The sequence below is a fragment of the Chenopodium quinoa genome, unplaced genomic scaffold, assembly GCF_001683475.1.
Source record: "Chenopodium quinoa cultivar QQ74 unplaced genomic scaffold, ASM168347v1, whole genome shotgun sequence".
Classification (NCBI taxonomy): Eukaryota; Viridiplantae; Streptophyta; class Magnoliopsida; order Caryophyllales; family Amaranthaceae; genus Chenopodium; species Chenopodium quinoa.
Genome location: NW_018743285.1, coordinates 1,879,735 through 1,904,165, shown reverse-complemented (window position 1 = coordinate 1,904,165; position 24,431 = coordinate 1,879,735). Strand labels below are relative to the sequence as shown.

General features: G+C 35.8%; 2 protein-coding genes and 1 non-coding gene across 3 annotated transcripts; 1 reads left to right on the top strand and 2 right to left on the bottom strand.

Annotated features, from left to right (window-relative positions):
• The first annotated feature begins 5,844 nt into the window (after positions 1-5,844).
• On the top strand, positions 5,845-5,916 carry TRNAH-GUG. Its single transcript has one exon. It is a non-coding gene; the product is annotated as a tRNA-His (tRNA).
• A 114-nt stretch (positions 5,917-6,030) lies between these two features.
• Positions 6,031-11,021, bottom strand: LOC110735688 (transmembrane protein 230-like). Its single transcript, XM_021915875.1, has 3 exons — positions 10,876-11,021; positions 8,183-8,564; positions 6,031-6,869 (listed from the first exon to the last, which is right to left on the bottom strand). Exons 2-3 carry the CDS (start codon positions 8,472-8,474, stop codon positions 6,790-6,792), a joined length of 372 nt encoding a protein of 123 aa, XP_021771567.1. The 5' UTR covers positions 8,475-8,564; positions 10,876-11,021; the 3' UTR covers positions 6,031-6,789.
• Positions 11,022-13,409: 2,388 nt separating this feature from the next.
• On the bottom strand, positions 13,410-21,530 carry LOC110735687 (glycosylphosphatidylinositol anchor attachment 1 protein-like). The gene is made up of 6 exons (XM_021915874.1): positions 21,165-21,530; positions 20,961-21,052; positions 20,315-20,414; positions 18,813-19,668; positions 18,508-18,641; positions 13,410-14,496 (listed from the first exon to the last, which is right to left on the bottom strand). The coding sequence occupies exons 1-6, from the start codon at positions 21,257-21,259 to the stop codon at positions 13,623-13,625; spliced, it is 2,151 nt and encodes a 716-aa protein (XP_021771566.1). The 5' UTR covers positions 21,260-21,530; the 3' UTR covers positions 13,410-13,622.
• Between the last annotated feature and the right edge of the window lie 2,901 nt (positions 21,531-24,431).

The window sequence follows — 24,431 nt, the reverse complement described above, 5'->3', positions numbered from 1 at the left end:
TCGACACCACCACACCAAACATTTACCCCAAAAAAACATAAATTAGGCCAAAAATATGAAAATTAACACAACATAATCGAAAAATACCAAACAAAAAAATCAAAATCAGTAGATCTACATTTTTAATTAGAATTTCTAAACAAATGAAAAAAAAACGACAATTAAACAACAAAAATCAAAGGAAATACAATTATCTAATCAAATTTATAATTAATATTACAATTACATAAAAAAATTAACTAGATCTACAATCTAAACTAAATTAAAACTAGATCTACAAAACAAAAACCTTGAAAGTGAATGACGGTGGTTGTTACGCCGTTATTGTTGGTGTTGATGTTGGTTGTCGCTCGGTCGTTGTGGTTGTTGACGGTGGGTGGGTAGCCGTTGTTGTTGTTGACGGTGGGTGGGTTGCCGTAATTTGTTGTTGACGGTGGGTGATGGGTTGCCTTAATCTGTTGTTGTTGAGACAGTAGAGGAGAAGGGAAAGAAGATGGAAGAAGAAAGAGAAGAGGAAAAAGGAGAGGACAGAGAAAAAGGAGAGGAGAGGACAGAGAAACGAGAGAAAGAGATGGAAGAAAGAGGAGATGAGAGGACAGAGAAACGGGAGAAAGAGAGGGGAAAGAGTAGAGGCGAAGAGAGAAGAGAGAGAAATGAAAAATGAAAGTGAGGAGAAGAGAGAGGGGAGGACCGTGTTTTTAGGTAAGTTTTTTTTATTATTTAATTATATTCCGACGGATTTTATTTCCATCGGAAACTTAACGGTTCGACGGAATAATCCGTCGGAAATTTCCGACGGATTTTATTTTTGTCGAAACGTTAAGTTTCCGACGGAATATTATTCCGTAGGAAATCCGTCGTAAATTTCCGACGGAATAAAAATCCGTCGGAATTTACGACGGAAAAACATATCCGTCGGAACTGGTCCATCAAAAATCGGCCTATTTCTAGTAGTGTCTGTCAACATTCAGATAGAAATCGACATAAACGATTCTAAGAAGTCAAATTTGAGTGGGAGCAATGGCTGCAGACAAAGGAAAGGTAAGACTCGAAAAATTCGATGGTGCAGATTTTGGGTTTTGGAAGATGCAGATTTTGGGTTTTGGAAGATGCAGATTGAAGATTATTTATACTAGAAAAAGCTTTATGAACCTCTTTCGGAAAAAAAAGCCAGAGGGTATGAAAGATGAAGATTGGAATATTCTAGATAGACAAGCCCTTGGAGTTATTCGGCTAACTTTATCACGCAATGTTGCTTTTAATATAGCAAAGGAAAAGACCACGGCAGGTCTGATGAAAGCTCTCTCTAGTATGTATGAGATGCCATTGGCTTCTGATAAAGTTCATTTAATGAGGCGGTTATTCAATTTGCGGATGACAGATGGTGGGTTGGTAGCTCATCAACATCTTAATGAACTCAATTCAATCACAACCCAATTGAGTTCAGTCAAAATTGATTTTGAAGATGAAGTTCGAGCATTGATACTTTTGTCTTCATTACCAGATAGCTGGAATGCTACAGTCATAGTCGTAAGTAGCTCGTCGGGAAGCAATAAATTGAAATTTGACGATGTTCGTGACCTAGTTCTCAGTGAACAGATCCGACGGAGAGAGTCGAGTGAATCATCAACCTCTTCAATTTTACATACAGAGTTAAGAGGAAGAAATTCAACCAAAAGAAACGAACGTGGAAGATCAAGCTATCGAGGTAAATCCAGATATTGAAGATCAAAATCAAGGAGTCCCAATAATTCTCAGAACTCGAAGTCCATTGAGTGTTGGAATTGTGGGAAGACAGGGCATTATAAAAATCAGTGCAGGAGTACACCGAAAAACCAAGAAGTAAAGGCAGAGGCAAATGTTACATCTACCGTATAAGGAGATGATGCATTCATATGCTCTTTAGAGAGCAAGGAAGAATCTTGGGTGTTAGATTCTTGAGCATCATTCCACGCTACTTCAAAGAAAGAATTCTTTGAGAAGTATGTCCCTGGAAACCTTGGAAAAGTATACCTTGGAGATGACCAACCTTGTGATATTGTTGGTAAAGGTGTAATGAAGATAAAGTTAAATAGGTTAGTTTAGGAGCTGAAGAATGTCAGGCATATTCCCGATCTAAGAAAGAACTTGATTTCAGTTGGGCAGTTGGCCACCGAAGGCTACACTACAAACTTCCAAGATGACGATTGGAAGATTTCAAAGGGAGCAATTACAATTGCTCATGGTAAAAAGAGTGGTACTCTTTACATGACATCAAGGGCGTGTTGTTCAGTTTCAGTTGCAGTAGGAAATGAATACTCCAAATTGTGGCACCAAAGACTTGGCCACATGAGTGAGAAAGGGATGAAACTAATGCATTCTAAAGGGAAATTCCGAAGTCTTAAATCTATTGATATGGAAATGTGTGAAGAATGCATACTTGGAAAGCAGAAGAGGGTAAGCTTTCAAACTAGTGGTAGAACCCCAAAGAAGGAAAAGTTGGAGCTTGTTCACTCCAATGTTTGGGGTCTAACAACTACTTCATCTATCGATGGAAAACACTACTTTGTCACTTTTATCGATGATCACTCCCGGAAGGTATGGGTTTACTTCCTAAAACAAAAATCTGAAGTGTTTGAAACTTTCAAGCGATGGAAAGCAATGGTGGAAAATGAAACAGGTCTGAAGATTAAAAAGTTCATAACCGACAATGGTGGTGAATATGAAGACACCACATTCAAGAAGTTTTGCTATGAGCATGGGATCAAGATGGAGAGAACAGTGCCGGGTACACCACAACATAATGGTGTAGCTGAGCGTATGAATCGAACGTTGACAGAAAGAGCTAGAAGCATTCGTATACAGCTAGGTTTACCGAAGCAGTTTTAGGCAGTCAACACAACAAATTACTTGATCAACCGAGGACCATCAACTTTATTAGACTATAAAATACCAAAGGAGGTATGGACTGGAAAAGATATAAATTTGTCTCACTTAAAGTTTTTTGGTTATGTAGCATATGTGCATATTAGTGATCAAGGCAGGAATAAGCTTGATTTTAAATCTAAGAAATGTTCTTTCATTGGCTATGGCGAAGATGAGTTTGGATACCGCATATGGGATGATGAAAATAAAAAGGTGATCCGTACTAGAGATGTGATTTTCAATGAAAGAGTCATGTACAAGGATAGACACAAAATTGAAACTAGTGACTCAGTGCAGAGTGGGCCGATGTTTGTAGATGAAGATTATATCCCCGATAGAATGGTGAAAGACTTACCTGTAAGAGAACCTCAACAAGAAGAATCTGTTGGACAGATCCTTACACCACAATCCAACATGCCACAAACTTCTAGTCCAGCACCAGTATTGAGAAGGACTACTCGTCCACATGTACCAAACAGAAAATACGTGAATTATCTGTTATTGACTGATGAAGGGGAACCTGAATGCTATAATGAAGCATGTCAGGTAAGTGATGCTAGGAAGTGGGAGCTTGCAATGAAAGATGAGATGAATTCTTTGATTTTAAACCAGACATGCGAATTAACTGAGTTACCCTTGGGTAAAAAGGCACTTCACAACAAATGGGTATATCGAGTGAAAAAGGAGCATGATGGTTCCAAGAGATACAAAGCTCGATTAGTAGTTAATGGATTCCAACAAAAAGGAGTTGACTACATTGAGATTTTTAAACCTGTTGTGAAACTTAATACCATTAGAACAGTGTTGAGTATTGTTGCCATTGAAAATCTTCATCTTGAGCAATTAGATGTGAAGACTGCATTTCTTCATGGAGATCTGGATGAGGATATTTACATGCATCAACCAGAAGGTTTCTTAGAAAATGGGAAAGAAAATATGGTATGCAAACTTAAGAAAAGTTTGTATGGCCTAAAACTAGCCCCGAGATAGTGGTACAAACAGTTTGATAACTTTATGCACAAGGAAGATTTCCCCAAAAGTGCAATGCTGATCACTATTGCTACATCAAGAGATATCAATCCAGTTATATCATTCTACTATGTCGATGATATGTTAGTAGCAGGTTCAAATATGGATGATATAAGAAGGCTAAAGGAGCAATTGTCAAAGGAATTTGACATGAAGGACTTGGGTCCAGCAAAGAAAATTCTTAGAATGCAAATTACAAGGGATAAGCATAAAGGTACTTTGCAATTATCTCAATCAGAATATACCAAACGTGTTTTACAAAGATTTAATATGAGTGATGCCAAGCCACTTAGTACACCCTTGGCAAGTCACTTTCGATTATCCAAGGATCAATCTCCTCAGACGGAGGAAGATAATGATTATATGGCTAAGGTTCCATATGCCTCAGCCATTGGTAGTTTGATGTATGCAATGGTTTGTACAAGACCGGATATTGGACATGCAGTGGGAGTTGTTAGCAGGTTTATGTCAAATCCAGGAAAAATTCATTGGGAAGCAGTGAAGTGGATTTTGAGGTATCTACGAGGTACTACAGAACAATGCTTGTACTTTGGTAAAGGTGATTTAACAGTACAAGGTTATGTCGATGCAGACTTTGGAGGAGAAGTCGGTCGTCGTAAAAGCACCACAGGTTATATATTCATGGTTGGAAATACAACGGTTAGTTGGATGTCGCAACTACAAAAGATTGTCGCTCTATCCACTACAGAGGCTGAATATGTAGCGGTAACCGAAGCTAGTAAGGAGATGATATGGCTTTAAGGTTTGTTAACTGAATTGGGATTCAAGCAAGAGAATAATGTATTGTATTGTGACTGTCAAAGTGCAATACACTTGGCAAAGAATTCAGCATTTCATTCTAGAACTAAGCATATTGGACTTCGCTATCATTTCATAAGATCTCTATTAGAAGATGAAGTGTTAAAATTGGAGAAAATTAAAGGAACTAAGAATCCGGTAGATATGTTAACAAAGACGGCGACTATTGACAAACTGAAGTTGTGTTCAACTTTAGTTGGCCTACATAAGTAACATACGAGAAAGTTGAGCTGCATGAAGTAAGGTGTGAAGACAAATTAAAATTAGTCTTCAAGTGGGAGATTGTTAAGATCACCACAATTTAAAAAAGGAAAACAAATATAAGTCTTAGAATTTCTTAGCAATACGTGAATGATTTCCTACAAAATGTGAAGGACAAAATAGTTTTCTTAATTTAAGAAGTCATATTTAGAAATATAGGATCTATATACACTTAAGTTATGATTTGTTATATTCATCCGAAAAACAAAAGAAAACATAAAGCAGAGAGAGAAGCTTTAAGAGAATTTTTTAGAAAAAATTCTCAGGTGTGATTGCGGTGCATATGGTTGCGAGTTATAATAAGTGTTGTACACTTGTGTATTATTTATCTTTTTCATAAATTTTGCAACATAATTAGAGATACAAATATTTGTTCATTTATTTGTATTATTCATATATATTTTTTTATTCCCACTAATCTGATTCTAAAGGGAATTTGCATAGTATTTCCTAACATAGATATTGAGGATAATAATTACTCGTACAATATGTTTCATATTGTTGTTAATATCCCATAAATTTTGAATTGAAATCCACTTATTTCTAAATAATAAATGGCAACATCATCATCGTTATCGACTCCGTTCATTGGTTAATCTATGGTGTGAAATTTCTTGGCATTTGATTAACTTACCATGTGATGATTATGGTTTGAATTGTTGATTTTAATGGTGAATCGTCACTATCTCTGTGCTTTTATTAATCAATTTCTAATTTACTTTTTTTAAACTTAAATAAAATCTTCGGCTTTATACTAACAAAGGGAAGTATTCACGAAATTTATTAGATACTACGAAATTTAGTACATATTCTACGAAATATTACAACCTTGTGGCTGTAGTTTAGTGGTAAGAATTCCACGTTGTGGCCGTGGAGACCTGGGCTCGAATCCCAGCAGCCACATTTTTTGCTCTTGAATAAAGTTCATAAATATAGATCTCATAAAAGAATTTGACGTTTATTTAGGGACAAATGAAGTATCAACTTTTGTTGAAGTGCTACAATATGGAAGGATGAGACGAATGGAGTATTATTTAGTGAAAAAACATACGAGTGTATTATTTTCCTAGAAGGCTAGGGATAAGGGCGCCATGCCGCCATCGACACCATGCCTAGGGAGTTTGAAGGATGGGCCAGTACACTTCTGTTCTTTTAACCTAAAATTAGGTAAATCTTGGCTGATTCCGAAGACATATGGTGCTCCAACCAGCATAGAGCAATGTACTTTTGACAGTTTCACATGCACTACACATACCCAGCTTCAATCCAGACATGTGATGCTCAAGCACCGAAAGTACGTGGCTCTTCCACTCCTCACCGTAACAATTATGACAGGAATACTCTACTCTTATAATTCGAGGTACACCAATTGAGCCACACTACACCCTCTCCTACGAAAGGCTTGTGCACCCTTGTCCATAGTCCATACAAGGACAAATCGTTTCAAACCCCTCCAGAACCCTCTTCCACAACCGCATCCGAGATGATGTTCCACTGGCTTCAAATATACACAAGAACGCAAACTATATAACCCAGTGCCCATGACTTTCAGTTAGGGCTGAGTGTCATTTAAAATGTAATCAGAACAAAAAGACTGGTGCACTATGATCCAGCATTAAAGATAAAAACTTGTAAAAATACTGGATGCTACTGCAAGTACAAAACTCCTAAAAGTAAGTGCTCTATACAACAGACATGCAATATAGCATCAAGAAACGGACTAGGAGATACAAAGTGGATACATGAACCAGAGGTGCAAATCTTGAGGGACAAGACTCAGTAGTCAGGGATGGCTGCAAAACGGTAGCCGGCAGCACCTCTCCATGAATAATATGCAATCCGAGTCTCGTAGAAGCCTGCACCAACAATTTAAAACAGAACAATATTAAACAAAACAAAGCCACGAGGAAGAAATTTGAAATGAAAAACCCTTAACATTTACTAACCATAATCCTGTACAAATGCTGCATAAAATCAAAAGAGTAGTACATTTGCAATCACATAAAAGGCTCATCCTGTTCTCCTACACCCACCCCTTATACTTCCTTGGATGGGGAAGTCATGAAACTTTTGTCGTGTCCAAAAGTATAAATCTTTTTTTTTTAAGGCAAATATTTAAAAAATGTGAAGTGACAATAATTCAAATCTGTAAAAGTTCTTGTCGCCTGTTCCTTCTGTGTATGCTGCGGAGGAATTCAAGGGCCGAACAGGGGTGAACCAGAACCAGGCCTTTTATCCCATATTAGTTCAAAAACTCATGCATATACGTCCAACTCTATCTCAGATTTAGCTCCAGGATCACTAATACAATCCCAGAATCCCCTTTCCTTAAGATGAACAAAAAAACACTAGCAAAAAGAATCACAAGATAAGAAAAACACCAGTTGAAACCATTGCTGCTGCATTTTTTTGGGTAATTCTATTCATGCTTGTATGGGAGTGGCAACATGGATCCTTCCTTGACAACCTAACCTACCAGCCAAAAGGCCTTAAAGTAAAATATCAAAAATAATTATGAAAGGGGATAAATCTGAGTTAATAAAGATCTAGCCAAGTTGACTGTTATTAACACGTCTAACAGTCAGCATCTGAATTATGCTAGGGTGACTTTGCAGTTCAATTGCAACAATTACAACATCATTGCCCCAATACTTCTAGTACAGATCCAGCTCTAAGCAGGGTAAAGGCAGGTTTGGATCTACGTAGCCTTACCCTGCTAAAATAGAGAAGCTACTATGGGCAATGGACACCAGCAAGCAGCCTCAAAAGATCATTTTAAAGAGCAAAGATACTGGCTGGAGAAGTAGGCAGCAGTCACCACTTAGAAACATTTGAAAGAGAAGTTGATATCATAGGCTAAAACTAGAAATTATATCATAAATCATTGGTTACTGTTTTGCTACTGCTACAAATTAGGACTTAAAGCATACATCATACTTTATTTAACTTTCTTTAATTCTGGATTCCTTAGACAAAAAAATAGAACCTCATGTGGAATCCATAAAGAGATGACTTATATATGATGTAACCATGAAAACCAAAAAATGAAAGAACAAGAATGATTCTCTTATTTTAATACATAAATACTTCATAAAATACTGTACTTTAGCAAAAGGAAGTGATTAGACAAAAAATACAGGGGGTGAGGGAGAAAACTCTTTATGAATACCTGGAAGAAAGGAAAGAATTCCAAGTGCAAGGAGACCATATGCTTGAGACCGCTCCCCTCCCATATGACCAGTGAAAATGAAAAAAGATAGAAAGAGAAGAAATGAACCAAGGAAGAGAAGGAACAGTGCGAGAATAATTGATTTCCATGGAACTTTGTCAAGACACTTCGGTGTGTAATCAAACCGAGGATCAAATGGTTTTCCCTTTATATGGCCATCATCATTGTAATCGTTTACTCCATCTTCATCAGTGGCAAGGTGAGAGTATTTCACATTGCGCCTTGATGCCATTAAAGCACACCAAATATGCAGGAGTTATGAAATATTTGAAATATGCAGCTAAACTTACAGCCTCCCAAACTCCACTTGATTTGCAATTTCCTGATAAAAAAACCAAAATTAGCTGACAAGCCTTTGGTGCCCATTTAATACTTTCGCTATCCAGAAATAGTCATCACATTGTCCCAAATCATCAAACTAAAGGAGCTAATAAGATTCTACAAAAAGAAACATGGAATAGCTTTATAACTCACACCACAACCCCTCTTCATTCCAATTGGAAGTTCCAAACATGATCCACTATTGTTCTAAAAAATGTGACAGCATGATCTAGATATCTCAAAATAATACAATATGTGACTTATTTTCGGACAGAAGGTTCAAGGTATACCTTCTTACTAGTTAGTATCAAATAAAAGAATTAACAAACCAAATAAATACAAATGATATCCAAAACAAAGCACTTTTTGTACTTTGTATAAGCAAACCTTACAAAGTACCACGCTTTTCGATGATTTCATATTTAGAAAAAAAAAAATTATCCTCTAGGAGCAACTTATATTTATTTACCAAAAACTGAATCATAACAACATATGTACTAAGTGCTTCAGGAAAAAAAGTCATGTCCAAAAGATGATTTCTATAGCAAAAGACGATTCTACTTTAAGAAGCAAAGAAGTTTTTATCAAAGAAGTTTTAATCTTCAGTAGTACATTTACAACTTTGGAATGATGGGGGCTCATCATGTGAAAACCTACTTCTCTAAGGCTTCGTTTGTTTTGTTGAAAATAATTTTCTCATATTCCGCTCTTTGGTTTATAAAGGGTTGAAAACAATTTCACCAAAGGTAGAAAATGGACTTTCCAAGATTTAAAAACATGTTCCTTTCGAAAGGAAAGAATTTCACAGACTCCTTCCTACTGCTAACATCCCTTTCCTCTCCTACTATCCATCTTCTCCCTTGCACCATTTTTCTCTTCCTGTATAATTTTTCTTGTAAGGAACTAGCAAAAGAAAACTTTTTTTTATATTTATTCTTACCTTGAAAAGTGTTTTTCATAATCATTTTCCCAAAATATGTTTTATGTCAAAACAAACAAAGCCTAACTTGTGAGAGCATAGATTGTTATTGGCATTAGCTAGGTGTTGTTGCTTTGAGTTACTCATAAGAAAGAACAATAGGCTTAATTAGAATGCTATTAGAGATCAGAACATACACCTCATCACAAACTCTAAAACAGCTTCAACCAATTTAAAATAGCAAAATTCATCCAATTTGTTATACTCTCAACATCTAGGTCATGATGGTCTAACACACTAAAAATTGGGCATCTCAACGAAAATATAAAAGAACAGCTAGAGAACTAAGTAGCATACCATCAATGAATGTTAGTCCAATGTTCTGACGATTTACTAATTCTCACATTCCCACTCTATTCATAAACTTCCCTCGTCCAGAAAGAAGTCACATCCAAAAGCGGGCGTTAGGAAACTTGTAGAATTTCCTAAAATACCAAGAGACTATTAACCCAATTTCCTAAAATACCAAGATACAGTTAACTTCCAGTGATAACCTTGTATATTATGTCTCAATTGGAATGTTGAAGAAGAAAGAGGGCGAGAGGGACACAACTAATACAAATGGTACTTCAATAAATGAGTTGGTCTGGACTGAGTGAGTAAAATTCCTGTGAATCTCCTCGAATCCATTCTCTTGGTATCAAAGCACACAACAGCTTAAGTACTTTAATAAGCCATTGATATAATCATATATATCCTCCAAAATAATAAAATTTGTATTCCATCAATGGATTCACAGAAATCAAAATACCCTCAACAACATCAGATACTCAAACAACTCCTGTAACGGATCCTTCGTTTCATACAATTAGTACAGTTGGTGAAATTATCACTCAGCTCGCAATGGTATAAATTATTGTCTTAACACCAACAAGTAACCTAGATTTCTACATCGAAATTTAGAAACTTAGAACCTAAATTTGCTCCAAATTCACACTTACAAGCTCAAAAAATAAAATAAAATAAAGCAATTATGCTGTGAACTCATCTCTTCATGCTGCTGCACCACTATGATTTAAACATATAGTTGAAACAATCAATTACATAAAAACTTCAACATTTCCGCTAGATTTAGAAAGATTTTAACAATCAAATAATTTGTTGAGAAAACATAAACGTTAGCCTCATATATTACTGAAATCAAGAAATTGAGGATGAACACAATTCCAAAACAAATCAAATTCCAATTTCGAAATCAATTTGAAAAGTTAAAACCCTAAAAAAATTCAGAGAAAATTAGAACAAACAACAAAATAATCAGAAAATAGAGCAATTCAAAGACAAAATTCGAGTGCGATAATAGATAAAAATTGATGAAATTTTGAATATATACCTGACACTAGAAGAACTAATGTGAATCAAGAAGATTGTGCAATACTGCAATTAGAATGGAATTTCCTGTCTGCCCGCCAAGAGTAAGACTGATAATTCGGCAGTATTGAGTATTGACTTTTCTTTTCTCTTTTATAACAAGAACATCATATGCCGAAAACGGCAATACTTCATTTTATTACTTGCTCCAATTCTCGATGCAAATATTTGATCAGTAATAAATAAGTATAAATTATAACGAAAATTAATAATCTATTCACTAAAACGATTCCAATAAGTATCCACATGACCATATTTTTTCTGATTTATAAATAACAAATATTAGTCAAAAACTCAAAATAGGTTAAATGAATAGTGCAAAAATTGTAAACGAAACAAGTAAAAATGTGGAGAGAGTACAACAAAACACTCAAGACAACGACAACTACATTAAGTGGCTGCAAGTCGCATTTAGTTGATTTCCTACAAAAACACATTGTTTATTTAACAGCAATTACATATTGTTTATTTTTTATATATTGAATTTGATCAATTATTTTAAGAACTAAAAAAAATAGAGTATATTGGGTCGAATGTATAATAATTCCTTTCGGACTCATTCGTTTTTCATTTATTGCAATAGAATTGAAACGTTTCTTATATATATATATATATATATATATATATATATATATATATATATATATATATATATATATATATATATATATGTTAAGATCAGGTTAGACCACTATATTAGACAAAATCTAAATGAGGGAGCCTGGATTTCACTTAAAAAGTAGATAATGAGAAATATAAATATGGAATCGAGATTATTTGGTAAAAACATAAAAGGTTGCTCTTTACAATTTAAAGGAAACTAAACAAAGGAACTTACTTACCTGTAGTTTGTACTTTGTATAACCAAACAACATTGTGCAATTAGATATATAACACCAAAAAAACAATACGGAGTAATAGGTATATAAGACAAATAAACTTGCTCAACTGTAAAAAATAATTAACCTTCAACTTAATTGGGAGGGAAAATATTCAATTGGTTGCAAAATCTATGGGTGAAATACAGAGGTGTCAGTTCAAGTTATCGATTAGGTTCAAGTCATGTCTCGTCGGATTTGAGTTATGCTAAGTTATTGTAACCATGTAGATCAAATCCTATATCGAGTCATTTCGTGTTATGTTAGGCTATTTCGAGTTAGGATCAATTTTTGACACCTTCGTGATGATGAAGTTAGATTAAGGTTGCTTACATTTTTTTGTGGCTGAGTAATGTTTCAGACATTTATTAACAGTCACATTTTTGCTTGAGAGGACATTAGTTTATAGTGAATAACTGAATAGGAAAATTTGCCAAGAATAATACCACCTTTCATCGGTATTCCAATAATAGAACCACCTTTAGATTATCTCAAAATAACACGACCTTTGACACACATCTTCTATAAATAGAACGAGACCTGTTGGTAACCTGTTTAATAGGTTACTTGTGACATGTGTCACAATGTGATTAGTCTTTTTTTTTATATCAATTTTCCATTTTTTAAAATAGCCCCCCTAATCGGAAACCACCAGCGTGGGGCCCCCTCTTTTCCCCCGTCTCGTCCTCATCCGCGTTTCCGGCCCCCTCCCCTCTCCATCCTCGATTCCGGTCTCCCTACCCCGTCCCCGATTTCGGTCCCCCTTCCCTACCTTGTTCCCGATTCTGAACCCCCTCCCTTCCCTACCCAGATTTCGACACCCCCCCCTCCCCTTCACGCAAGCTTTCTCTTTCTATTTCGGTTGGTAGGGGATAAGGTTTCGATCTCTCTTTCTTTCCCGGCAGGTGGTTGAAAAGATTTTAATCTCTCTCAATTTTCCAGTAAGTGAGGGAAATGGTTTGGGAGGCGATTTCGAGGGCAGAGTGGTGGTTTTAAGGCGGTTTCAAGGGCAGGGCGATGATTTTGAGATAGTTTTAAGGGCGAGGCGGTGGCTTTGAGGCGATTTCGAGGGTTTGGGTGGGGATACGTGGCTGTTCGAGTGTGGGGGTGGGATAGAGGGCAGTTTCGAGGGTGAGGCTGTGGAGGGGGGGTTGTTCTCGGTGAGTGGTAGGCTAACAGGGGAGGATCTGAACAGGGAGGCCGGGGGAGGGGGAAAGGGGAGTGGAGGTGGAGGGGGGCTGCTGAACAGGAAGATGGTTTTTTATTTATTTAAATTTAAGGTTTTTCTATTAAAAAAATTAACAAATTACAACGCGACACGTGTCCAATGTAACCTATTAAACAGGTTACCGGTTTTTTGTTCTATTTATAGAAGATGTATGTCAAAGGTCGTGTTATTTTGAGATAATCCAAAGGTGGTTCTATTATTGGAAGACCGGTGAAAGGTGGTATTATTCTTGGCAAATTTTCCGAACTGAATATGAACCCTAAGGTAGGGATGGCCATTTATTTACAGTGAATGGAGCACAGGTGCTTTACAATAACTTCAGCAAATACTACGTATTACAAAATGGAAAAGAATCATACAAGCTTTACATGAAGCTAAACAAAATGGAAATAAAATACATATATATTAATTGAAATCAAACTCAACATTACAATTTCGCCCCGTTGCAAATAAAGATGGTACAACACCTAGTTAGCAAAATCTTAAAATTACAGCCTTGATGTGAGTTGATGCAAATTTGATAGCAAAAAAGGGCTAAATCTAGGGCAAATTTTGGCTCTAAATAACAAGTCAGCAAGTTAGTGGAAAAGTTTTCAAGGAAATTTAACAAGGATGTAATAAGAGATGGATACACAACACCCAGCAAGGAAGGTGCACCAACAACACATATAGATAAGTTGCGCTATTCCATAGCCAAAGTGACTCAGCCCAGGTCCAAAAATCACCGATGTTGATACTACTGAATCCTTCAGACAAGCCTTTTATCACAAAGAAAGTAAATGGTGGAAACAAGGACAACCCTAAGACTATATTGCAAGCAATTCTGGAGAAAGCTTTCAGGCTCAGGTTTTGCATGTCTAGTTTTAAGGGCTGAGCCATCAAACAGAATGGCACCAACAATAATGCCCCGATTTCTGCAGCTGCAAAGTTCACTACAGACATGAGAGACAAACCGATGAAAGCTGCTGAGATCATCACAGATTTCAAGACAGCCCATTCTTGTTTATGCAGGTCTGATAGCTTGAAGCTGGAGTAAGGTGAGCCGAAGACCATGTAAAAGATTTGAAGGCTAGCTAATGACAGCAAAATCCAGGAAATACTGCATGTAGTTGATGTCCTGTTGGGTATTTGACAAACTACATAGGGAAGTAATGCTACAACAGCTGCCCATATATGTATAACAAACACAGATTTTGCTGCGTGAAGCCACCTCCATGAAGTACCAGATTTTTTCATCATATCAGATGAGCTACCGCTTGCAGAAGATTTTACCATGTCAGACTTAGGATGACATGTGACAGCATCAGAATATAGAGAAGCAGCAACAACCGGTAAGGGTGCAAGAAGGAGTGCAAAAGCAATCATGTAAACTCCTACTGAAACAAACTTGCTGGGCCCAGTTAGAAGGTAGAGAAAAAAGGACTGGTGAAATTTTTCAAGTAGGTTGTTTACTGATCTAATTGTGCCTTCGATCAGCCTGCATTAAGAAAGAAGACAATAAGACATTGAGCAACAGATTTTTTTTTCATATCATTCTTAAATTTTAACTGGAAAGTCGCTGCAACAGGCTTGAAATTTAGTTTTGTCAAGTAATTTTAAATTTCTGCTCTCTAAATACAACAGGTTCTTAACTCAAATTTATAAACAAAATATTTAAATAAATGCATCACACCTAAACTTGTTTTTGAAGACTTCCTGTACTAGACTTTTGAAAAACAATTCCCCACACTGTTCCATGCTATTTTGTGTTAGTGTGCGGTGTGCCCAACATTGGTATTTATAAAGTGAGATCAGACTCAGAACCATCAACTTCTCTCTCTAGGGCCTTTTGTGACTAGGATGCCTAAAATATCTACTTGTTCTTGGTTGACTTCATTACCATTTAGGTCCACAAGGTTGAGCTGATTGGCTCAAAATAAGGCGAAGGCGCAATAGTGATCAAAAGAAGCCATGCAATTATGGCAAGGAGATCGACATTCTGACAACAACAACAACAACAACAACAACAACAACAACAACAACAACAACAAGAAGATAGCCTGACTGGAGATTTACGGGACAAAGAAGCTTAACTTCAATGACAAACTGGAGGGTCTAGAAGAAGTGGCCAAAACCTGCCACAGGGCTCTTTGTTCCATTCTGTTCTAAGACACCATCTCAGCAATATAAACCTCACCACGATTAAATGCTGGGAGTGTATGAGGATGAAATCAAATTTGCTGATGCATTATATTATGATGAATTTATAAATCTGGAATTTTGTTTGGATTGAGAACGTAAGACAGAACGGTTCCTTGACTTCAAGGACTTGGATTAACCAAAAGGATACAATTACACAGCATTAAAGTTCGAATATATTGCAGTCTTGGGACAAACATAAAAAAAGCCCCATAAGCAACTTGTTCCACGCGCATAAAGGCAAAATCTTTACAATCAAATTGACTAATTGCAGCAATGAGCTACAAATGTAGCCAAATATGCAGATTTTGATTAATTCAAAATATCTACTGAATTGCAAGAAATAAAACAATATATGTCTTGAATTTTGACAGGATTAAACATTTTGAAAGCTAAAAATTCTAGAAGCCGTGCTTGCTAGTCATTTGCTAAAGTTTGGTTACTTCAGGTGATAAAGTTAAAAACTAACAAAAAGGCATGAAAGCAAAGCTAAAGGCATTTTTTTACCAAAACAGTCAAGAGGTGGTTTTAATTTTTCTAACAAACAAAGACATAAACCTTCAAGTTGTAAATTTCAAGAATATGAAAAAATAATTGGTCCCAACAAAGTAAATTAGCTTCAAGATTACCAAAAGCACTTCCCGAACAAAAGGATTTGACTATAGAGATGGTGAGATTGCCAGATTGTTGATATTATGAAGGGAAAAAAAGAGGATTACAATGAAAATGAGGTGGAAGGAGATCTTAGAGAAATTTGAAGCTTAATTTTGTGAAGGAGATGCAAGACATCAGTTCAAGGAGATCTAAAGTCTTCAATGGAAAATCATATTCAGGGTGTTAAATTGGCGGGAAAACTTAAAAGTCTCGTAATAGATAGTGAGAACTTCACATACTATTTTATCATTACTATGACACATCCTAAGCTACAATAGTTAGATAGTGAGAATAAGGTGGAAGTCAAGAGGCAATCCTGGATTAATTTTGGTGTGCAGACAAAGACAAGGTTTTGTGTGATGTGACACCAATGAATGCTTGTAACCTTCTTCTGGGCCAGTTGTAGCAATTAGATAGGGATGTCATGGTTGCAGAAAGGCAAGCACTTACTCCTTAGAGCATCAAGGCAAGAAAGTTACGTCATATCCTATGAAGCCTACAGATCAACAACAATTGAGACAAAAGGGGAAGAAAATACGCTTTTCTTTGCGTTGCAGTAGTTACTGTGGGAGATACATTTGGGTAAACTTGAACATTTTTCAGCACAAAAACAAGAATGCAAGTCCATCTTCTTAATAGCTAAACAAACTCAGAAATAATAAAGTTAAAGGAAAAACAAAATGTACGAAGCTGAACTATCTCTTGAAAGCCACAAACAGTATATATTTGGTAAGACAAGTGAATTAGGGGCTGTTTTTTACTGCAAAGTTATAAAGCAGATCTTAGCTTTCAAGGCCAAATTATTTCCAATAGTAGAATGATGTGCTTGCATTTACATCTCTTAAGACTCAATTCCTTAGACTGCTCTATGGCTAATATCTGTTGATGATTTAAACACTGAGGACAATTAGGTATTTCCGTATATGGGTGGAAGATTTAAATCGGGTTCTGGCATGGAGATTCAATAATTGGGCTGCCAAGCATATTCATGTGTTTAATGAGGCTGACACGGACATGCCGGGTCTCACATGATCATACAGTAGGTCTAGTAAGCATTTTGAGCTAGGTTCACAGAAAGTTTTCGGTATTATAATTGCAGACTTGGCCAAGTTATATTTAAGAATTAGAAAACAAAATCGGGTCAATCGGGGTCCGTTTGGTATCACTGTGGTTTTCTGTTTTTTGGTTTTTTGTTTTTCAAAATAATATGATATATGTCATATAATGAATCAAAAATTGGTCAAACTTATTAAAATCATGATAATTTTGAAAACTGACAACAACAAAATGATGCCAAAATTAGATTCAGTTGTAACTGATTCTAGACATTCTTTAATTTTTTACTTTAGATGGGTTTCCCATCTCTGTTAGGCATCTAATACCATACCCATGTAAGTCTAGCTTACTATTTCTCAATGAGTATGACTAGTAACTTAGTAAAAGCTAAGATTATTTTTTAGAGTGAAGTTATGGAGCCCTAGCATTAGTGAGTGAAGTGAGCGTAAGCTTTATCTCTAGAAGAATTTAATTAGGTAAGTAGAAACATTCTTAAACATTCTGTGCCCCAATCAGAATTTCAGGAGAATAAAATCTTGATATTATGATTGGTTTTACACCTTCTCGAATAAATTATTATCTGAGACAGTATTACCAAATTTTTCGACGTCCCCAAGCATCTTGCATATCAGTCTAATTTAAATGTAGTAATATTGCTGGCCAAAGCAAGGGCTGAATTTTATATGAAGGCAGGGACACATCACTATTTTTTATTCTAAACTTCACTTGATGGCACACAACAGAAGGAATCGGAGAGGGAGGGTAGAAGAGAGTAGTAAGCACAAAAGCTCAGCAGGCAGCTCCAACAAGGAACAACATGTGCAGTTTCAGATGAAGACCAACAGTTGGAAAAAACCACTAAACACTTGTCTGGGCTCTCAATCAGGTATCAGATGTATATTGACGAAAAATTGGAATTCAGCTTCAGCAAAGTGATTTATTCTCAAAAACCCAAAGCAGCTGGCAGTGTCACTTGAGCTAATATATTCAAATTTCAAAAGGATGTAATATACATGGATTTTTTTAGGTTCCATTCATCTCACATGCTAAGCACCAAATATGGACCTATATGTCGTCAGCTTAAAAAACTAGCAAGAATAGTTGAATGGTCATCCAGCTTTAGGAATATAATTTCAATGTTGGCAAAAGCACGCCTATTCTATTCGAGGACAAGAAGGCTTGAACCACTTGAACATCTATAGCAGCAGACATCAAGCTTGAACAGTTAACGGATTGTATGTCAGTCATGCCTTTTAACTGTTTAAAATATAATTTGAAGCAAACCACAAACTGCAAATCACAAACCACTTGTCCAGGATCTTTGGGTCCTCAGTTTTACGAGCTTGCTAACCCAGTGAAGCTGTAGTCCGGCTTAATTAAAATAATTTGCATTGAATTTGCACAACTATTCAATACAGAACACTACAGCAAGAATTACAACTTTTACCAGGCATTCAGCATTTTGTTTCCAGCAAAGCAATAGAAGATTTTTCAAAAAGCCTATCTTAATTAGTTGTCAACCAGAGCACTCCACTAAAATAACATTCAACTGGGGTAAAAAAGAATAAAATTAGGGCAAAGAGTTGTAGAAACACATTACCGGCCACTCCGTAATAGAAAGTCACTTCGCTTTCCCTTGTTATATGGTGAGGCTTTGGGAGCAATCGCCAATGTGACAGCATCAATTTGATAATCACGGAATGCACCATGGGAACCGGTTGGAACACCTAACGCCTTATTATAAGAATGATAACAACAAGGAAAGATAAGTAACAAGACCAACAAGTAACATAATATAAATGACAAATGATTAGTCTGCTGGACACACAAAAACCCACGGCCAGATGGATGGTGTAGGAAGAAAGGGAAAACAAAACGAAGAATAAAAAGAAAGCGGGGAGTCACCTGAGCATATAATGAACTAGTAAGGGTAGCGGCACCTTCAACGTACTCGTTAACAGGAATACCAAAGCCCCATTGGGGATTTAAGCTTCTAGCCAGGTTTCCTAGAGACTCAATTGTTCCACCAATCATCTTCAGACATTTTGACTCCAATAAGGACCAATGTTTCCCCACCATTACATACAGACCCTGACGATGTACTGCCAAATAATTCACAACATTTATAAGATCAAGATTTGGCATTTGGCCATTGGAAGCCTCAGCATAGATACTAAGACTATCTTCAGCATCTTTGTTTCCATTAACTTTGATCACTAGAGCAGCAGCCATGGTACCAGCACGTCTAAAGCCCTCACGCGGTTCTGCACCAACAACCTGATTATCCGCATTTTCCCAATCAGGATTGCTTGCAGAGCACATATTAGTGCGTGATTTTTCTGAGCGGTAAAATGTTGGGGCATAATATTCCCTCAACCAGGAAGAAACTGATTCATGTTCACCATACCGAGAATCTGCAGCAAGCCAAATAATGTCCTTTGCCAGCCAGGTAACTTGCGTTAGCAAAGAAAAAACAGAGTATGCTACACCTAATGATAAAGCTTCACCAGCATCAGTCTTCACAGCATTATAAGGAGTCACCATGATAATAGCTTCCTTTCCGTCACCATGTGGAGCCCTAACTATACCAACAGTACTAACAGCTGGACTGACACAGGTAGTGTTATCTTGATCCAGGTCACTGTCATGACTAGAAAAGAAATGAAGAGGATGAAATTTATTTGTCTGAGGATAGAACTGGAACTGACTAACTTCTGCACCCAAGTCTTCCACACGCTTCTTTAGTAGCCTTGGGATTTCACTGAAATGAAAGATTCAGTGAAAAATTAAAATATATTTGGCCAACAAATGGCACGAAGAAAGTGCAAAGAATGATCTTAAAAATCTCAGTTTATCTTTCTATCCAAATACTTTCTCTGTTCATTTTTACTTGACCTGTTTCTTTTATCACACTTGCCAATGCATAACTTTAACGATCAATAACTTTAATTTTCTATAAGTAAAAATTATAAAAATTGTATAATATGATAGTACTTATTGAGACGAATTCAAAAAGATCCAACATGAATATGTTTTTCCTTACATATTATTCACAAAAGACAGTCAAAGGAGGGGTGGTAAATAGTGTAAAAGTCAAAGTGGGTCAAGTAAAAAAGAACGGAGGAAGTATAAGCCTTAGGCCATAGGCCTCACAATAGACTTAATGAAATGCCTTAAAACCTGAAGCAAGAATGACATCAGAAAAGCTTGGCCAAAGGCATTAAGTCATCCATTGCAACTCAATTTACAGAGCAAAGGCTTGGATAGCTTAAGTAAACGGTAAAACTAGACACTTCCAGGTAATACTCAAATCAATTTCAAGCATCTAAGACTTTGCAAATGAGTTCAGAATGTAGGAAGTCATAATAGATGAGACGAATATGAAGTGAAATATAGAGAACACATACATGCCTGCAGTATCACCTTCCAAGCTCAATCTCATTATCTCTGTTACAAGCTTGTCAGCATCTAGTACTTCCTGAGAAGAGAGCATGGGGTTTGCCGAACCTATGAAACACATATAGGTCACATACTATGTAATTACTGAAAAAATTTATTCCCACCAAACCATTCATCCAAAAAAATTAACAGAACAAGTTAAAACCATATAATCTTTAAGAATGTTTACTAGCGCAATATGTTCACATGTACAACGTCATTACTCGTTGATTAATCATATAAGTATAAAGTAACATTTCAACACTAGTAAATTCACTTAAATTTTGCCTAAAGTCAAATCATCCACTATCCCGAATGTACTAATTTCAACTCATTCAATGAAACAGATCAATGTATGCCTTCTGGCAATCATCTCCCGGGGCAAATACCCCATTTGTAGCAACATAATGGGATCCAAAGGGTGTACACAAGGTCCCCAAAATCAAAATTTGCATACTATTAAGTAATTTGAAGAGCACTCTCTACCAAAGATGAGCATTGAACACAATTTACACTCAATCAAAACTAATCGACCCGACTACATCAACAAACAAGATCATCCACATAAACAAAAACCCAATTGAAATAATTTGAGAATTGAGCAAAAACACTAACCTGGCATGAGTGCATTTTCTGATATGTAAGTATTTTTGGCAAGAACAGGCAAGAGTAAAAGTGCAATAACTCCAGCAATACAGCAGATCAAACTAGAAAAATGCAACAAATTGAGACAAATAAAACTGGGGTTTTGTAAAAATTAAAAATTGAGCATTTCCCAGATTCAAAAATCAAAATTAGTAGCAAAATGATCAAGAGTACCTGACAAGAACACGATGAGACATGAGAAGAAGCGCAATGCGCACAAGCGGGCGAGGCTTCTTCTTTGGAGACCCAGATTCTTGTTTAACCTCCATTTCCTCCTTATCAAATTGCTCTCTTCTTCTCTCTCTAGAAAGCTGTTAATTAATCATGGATGACCAGAGATTAGAAGAACAACAGTAACAAGGGATTATTGTGATTATTTTACTTCATTGATGAAATTTCTTCCCCAGCCCTTTCGATTAGCGCAGTCTATGAGAGAATATACCTCGGACTTGTCAAAAAGTGACTCGATTTAAAACTCAACCAGTGTGTACGGCTCGAAAGATGCCTGAGTTGATAATTTGTACTCTTTTAATTTGATAATAACAGTTGATTGTTTTTTCTTTATGTATTGATAATCGTCTTGAAAATTTAATATTTTGAAAAAAGATTTGTATTAGAAGAATTATATTCAATATATTGTACTCTATATGTTACTATGGTTGCTTCAAAGATATTCAACTATTGACTATTTAACAAAAAAAAAATCTTATTTTTCATCAAATTGAAAAACAATACTTCTTCCGTTCTTTTTTTATTGCACCATAGGGTTGAGCACAAGTTTTTTGGTTGTGGAAAAAAAGGATGAGAGAGAAAGGTAAAAATACAAGATTGTCCATATGATGATATATATAAACTAAAAAATCAAGGGTTGAAAAGTAAGGGTACATTTAGTATTTATAGTGTGAACACAAATATTTCTTTTCCTAAATTAGAGATGGTGCAATATTTGTGATAATTCCTTAAAAGGTAAGTGGTGCAATATTATAAATAAATAAAAATTAAAAAAAAATTAAAAAAAAATAAATAAAAAAAACGAAGGAAGTACAATTTTTCAAACTTCAAAATTAAAGCTGTTAAATTGTCCTATGATATGTAATAAATAGTACAATTAAGGACTACTCATCTAATCCAAGAAAACTATAATTTGGTTAGGTAGATTCACACAACATATGGATTGCTAAGGTGGTAAGACTTGTAACATAATACTTGTTGGTCTCGAGTTCAAGTTTTGCTATAAGCATTTTTAAGATGTCAAATTTAAATCATGTTGTAGAGGTGACATGGCATGTTATTTTGATGACTTGGCACATTAATAGAACGTGACACCTATTTTATTTTAAGAACGCCTTTTTAATATATAAAGTTGTGGAGGTGACATGGCATGTTATTTTGATGACTTGGCACATTAATAGAGTTTAAAAGGGTAACACGTGATACATATTCTGTTTTAAGAACGTTTTTTAATATATAAGTATAGATTCAAATTGAATCATTTAAAACCCAATCCAAATACAATTGGAACAAAATTGACTTATCCTATACAAGGTTTCAATTACGCATTGTAAAATTGTAATTTGGGATTAAGTGACTCAACTCACTAAATGTAAAAAATGTAGCTAGGTTAAAATTTGACCTTAGCTCAAATAGGCTCCAAACCCGACAAAGGTAATGATACATCTTGCCTCGATAGATGTTAGTTCCAAAACACACGTCATGCTCGAAACCTTAGATTATTCGATTTGTATATGGCTTGATCAACTAGTTTGACATTAGGTACTAAGCATATCTCATCTTTATTCTCTCACAAGTCTTGATCTCCGAAATATCTATGTATTTTCTCACCACTTTGGCAAGTATGTCCCTTCTCATCCACAAGCTATTTGTTCTCCAAAGAGCGAATCTACGTAGTGATGATATGAAGACTAGGATTTTTGTGAGTTCATTGTTTTAGCTTAACTTTGTCAAAGTTCGGGTTTAATTAGCTCAACTCAAAACTTTAAACAAGTAAACTTGATGAAATTTAACTAAAAATTCTTGTGAGCAAGATCTGATCTAATACATTACTTAAATAAAAGTACATAATTTATAGTTTACATAAATAATACTTCGTACTTCCTAAAAAATCAACATATTAAATACTTATGAAAACCACAAATCGTCAACCAACTAGCTTATACATGAATTATTATGAATATAGCTTAAAATGCTCACTACTCAAGCTTGAGTTTGACCATACACATTTTCACTTTCTTAGTTAATGAGAAAACGCATTACTTTATACTCCCTCCATCCCTTACTATATTATAAATAATTGGGTTAAATTTTTAAAATTTTGACCATAAATTCTTATCAATCTATAAGTGATAAAATAGTCAAGTGTGATCTTGCTGTATTCGTCTCATTGTATATTTTATTAATATCAAGTTTTTATAATTTTTACGCGCATAAAAACGGAGAGTTATACGGTAAAAGCTACACATACAATTGTTGTATGTGGCCCCTACATGTAACTTTAATTTGTCAAGTTTTTATTGGCTAGAATAATGGCTCAAGTTCCATTAAAATTCAATTTATATTTGACTCCTAATTTTCACCCCTCTTTTGATGATGTGTCAAATTATGTAGGGACAACATACAATGTTGTATGTGTATCAGCTCTCGAATTATACCTTTGAAGACGCGTCTTGGAGACCTTAAAAAGTCATATTGGACAAAAATTAAGGGAAACAAAGGGAGTAGTTTTAAAGAGAAAATGTTAAGGCAATGAACACATACTCATATACAACTTTGTACGAGTAAGTTGTAACCGCCTCAATCAACTAGCTGTAGGGTTTTAGGTACTCTAACCGGAATTGCATGAATCATATTCATAAGCACCTAAGCAAGATCTATGCACAACACATAAAGAAACACATAATTATACCTTTGAAGCGTGATTCCACAAGAAATCGACCACAAACGATTAGGAGAATAAAAGCCCCAAGTGTTGCTCCTCTACTTGGTCCATAGGTTAGGATTGAACCTCCACTAATGCTAGTTAGTCGGGCACAAGCACTTCGAGCCACCTTCTACGAAGAAAGGAGGGCGAAACCGACCACGAACACCACCACACCATCACCGTGCACCACCTTGCACCGGACGGCATTACAACTGTACGGATGTGAGGAAGGAAGTGAAGAGAAAGATTGTGTGAGGCTAGGGTTTGGTTGCTCGCTAGTCAATTCACAATTGACTGCCTAAGTCTGTTATATCAAACCCTAGGCAAGACCTCTATTTATACATCACATGTATAATTAGAGTCCAAACCAAGCCCAAAATATTCTCTCTTTAATCCCATATGGTCGGCCACCTTCCATGAGGCCCAATGATGGGGCCTCATTCTTTGTTCAATCCATCACCCTTATGTGTGACCTCATAGAATCCATTCTATTGGGGTTTGGA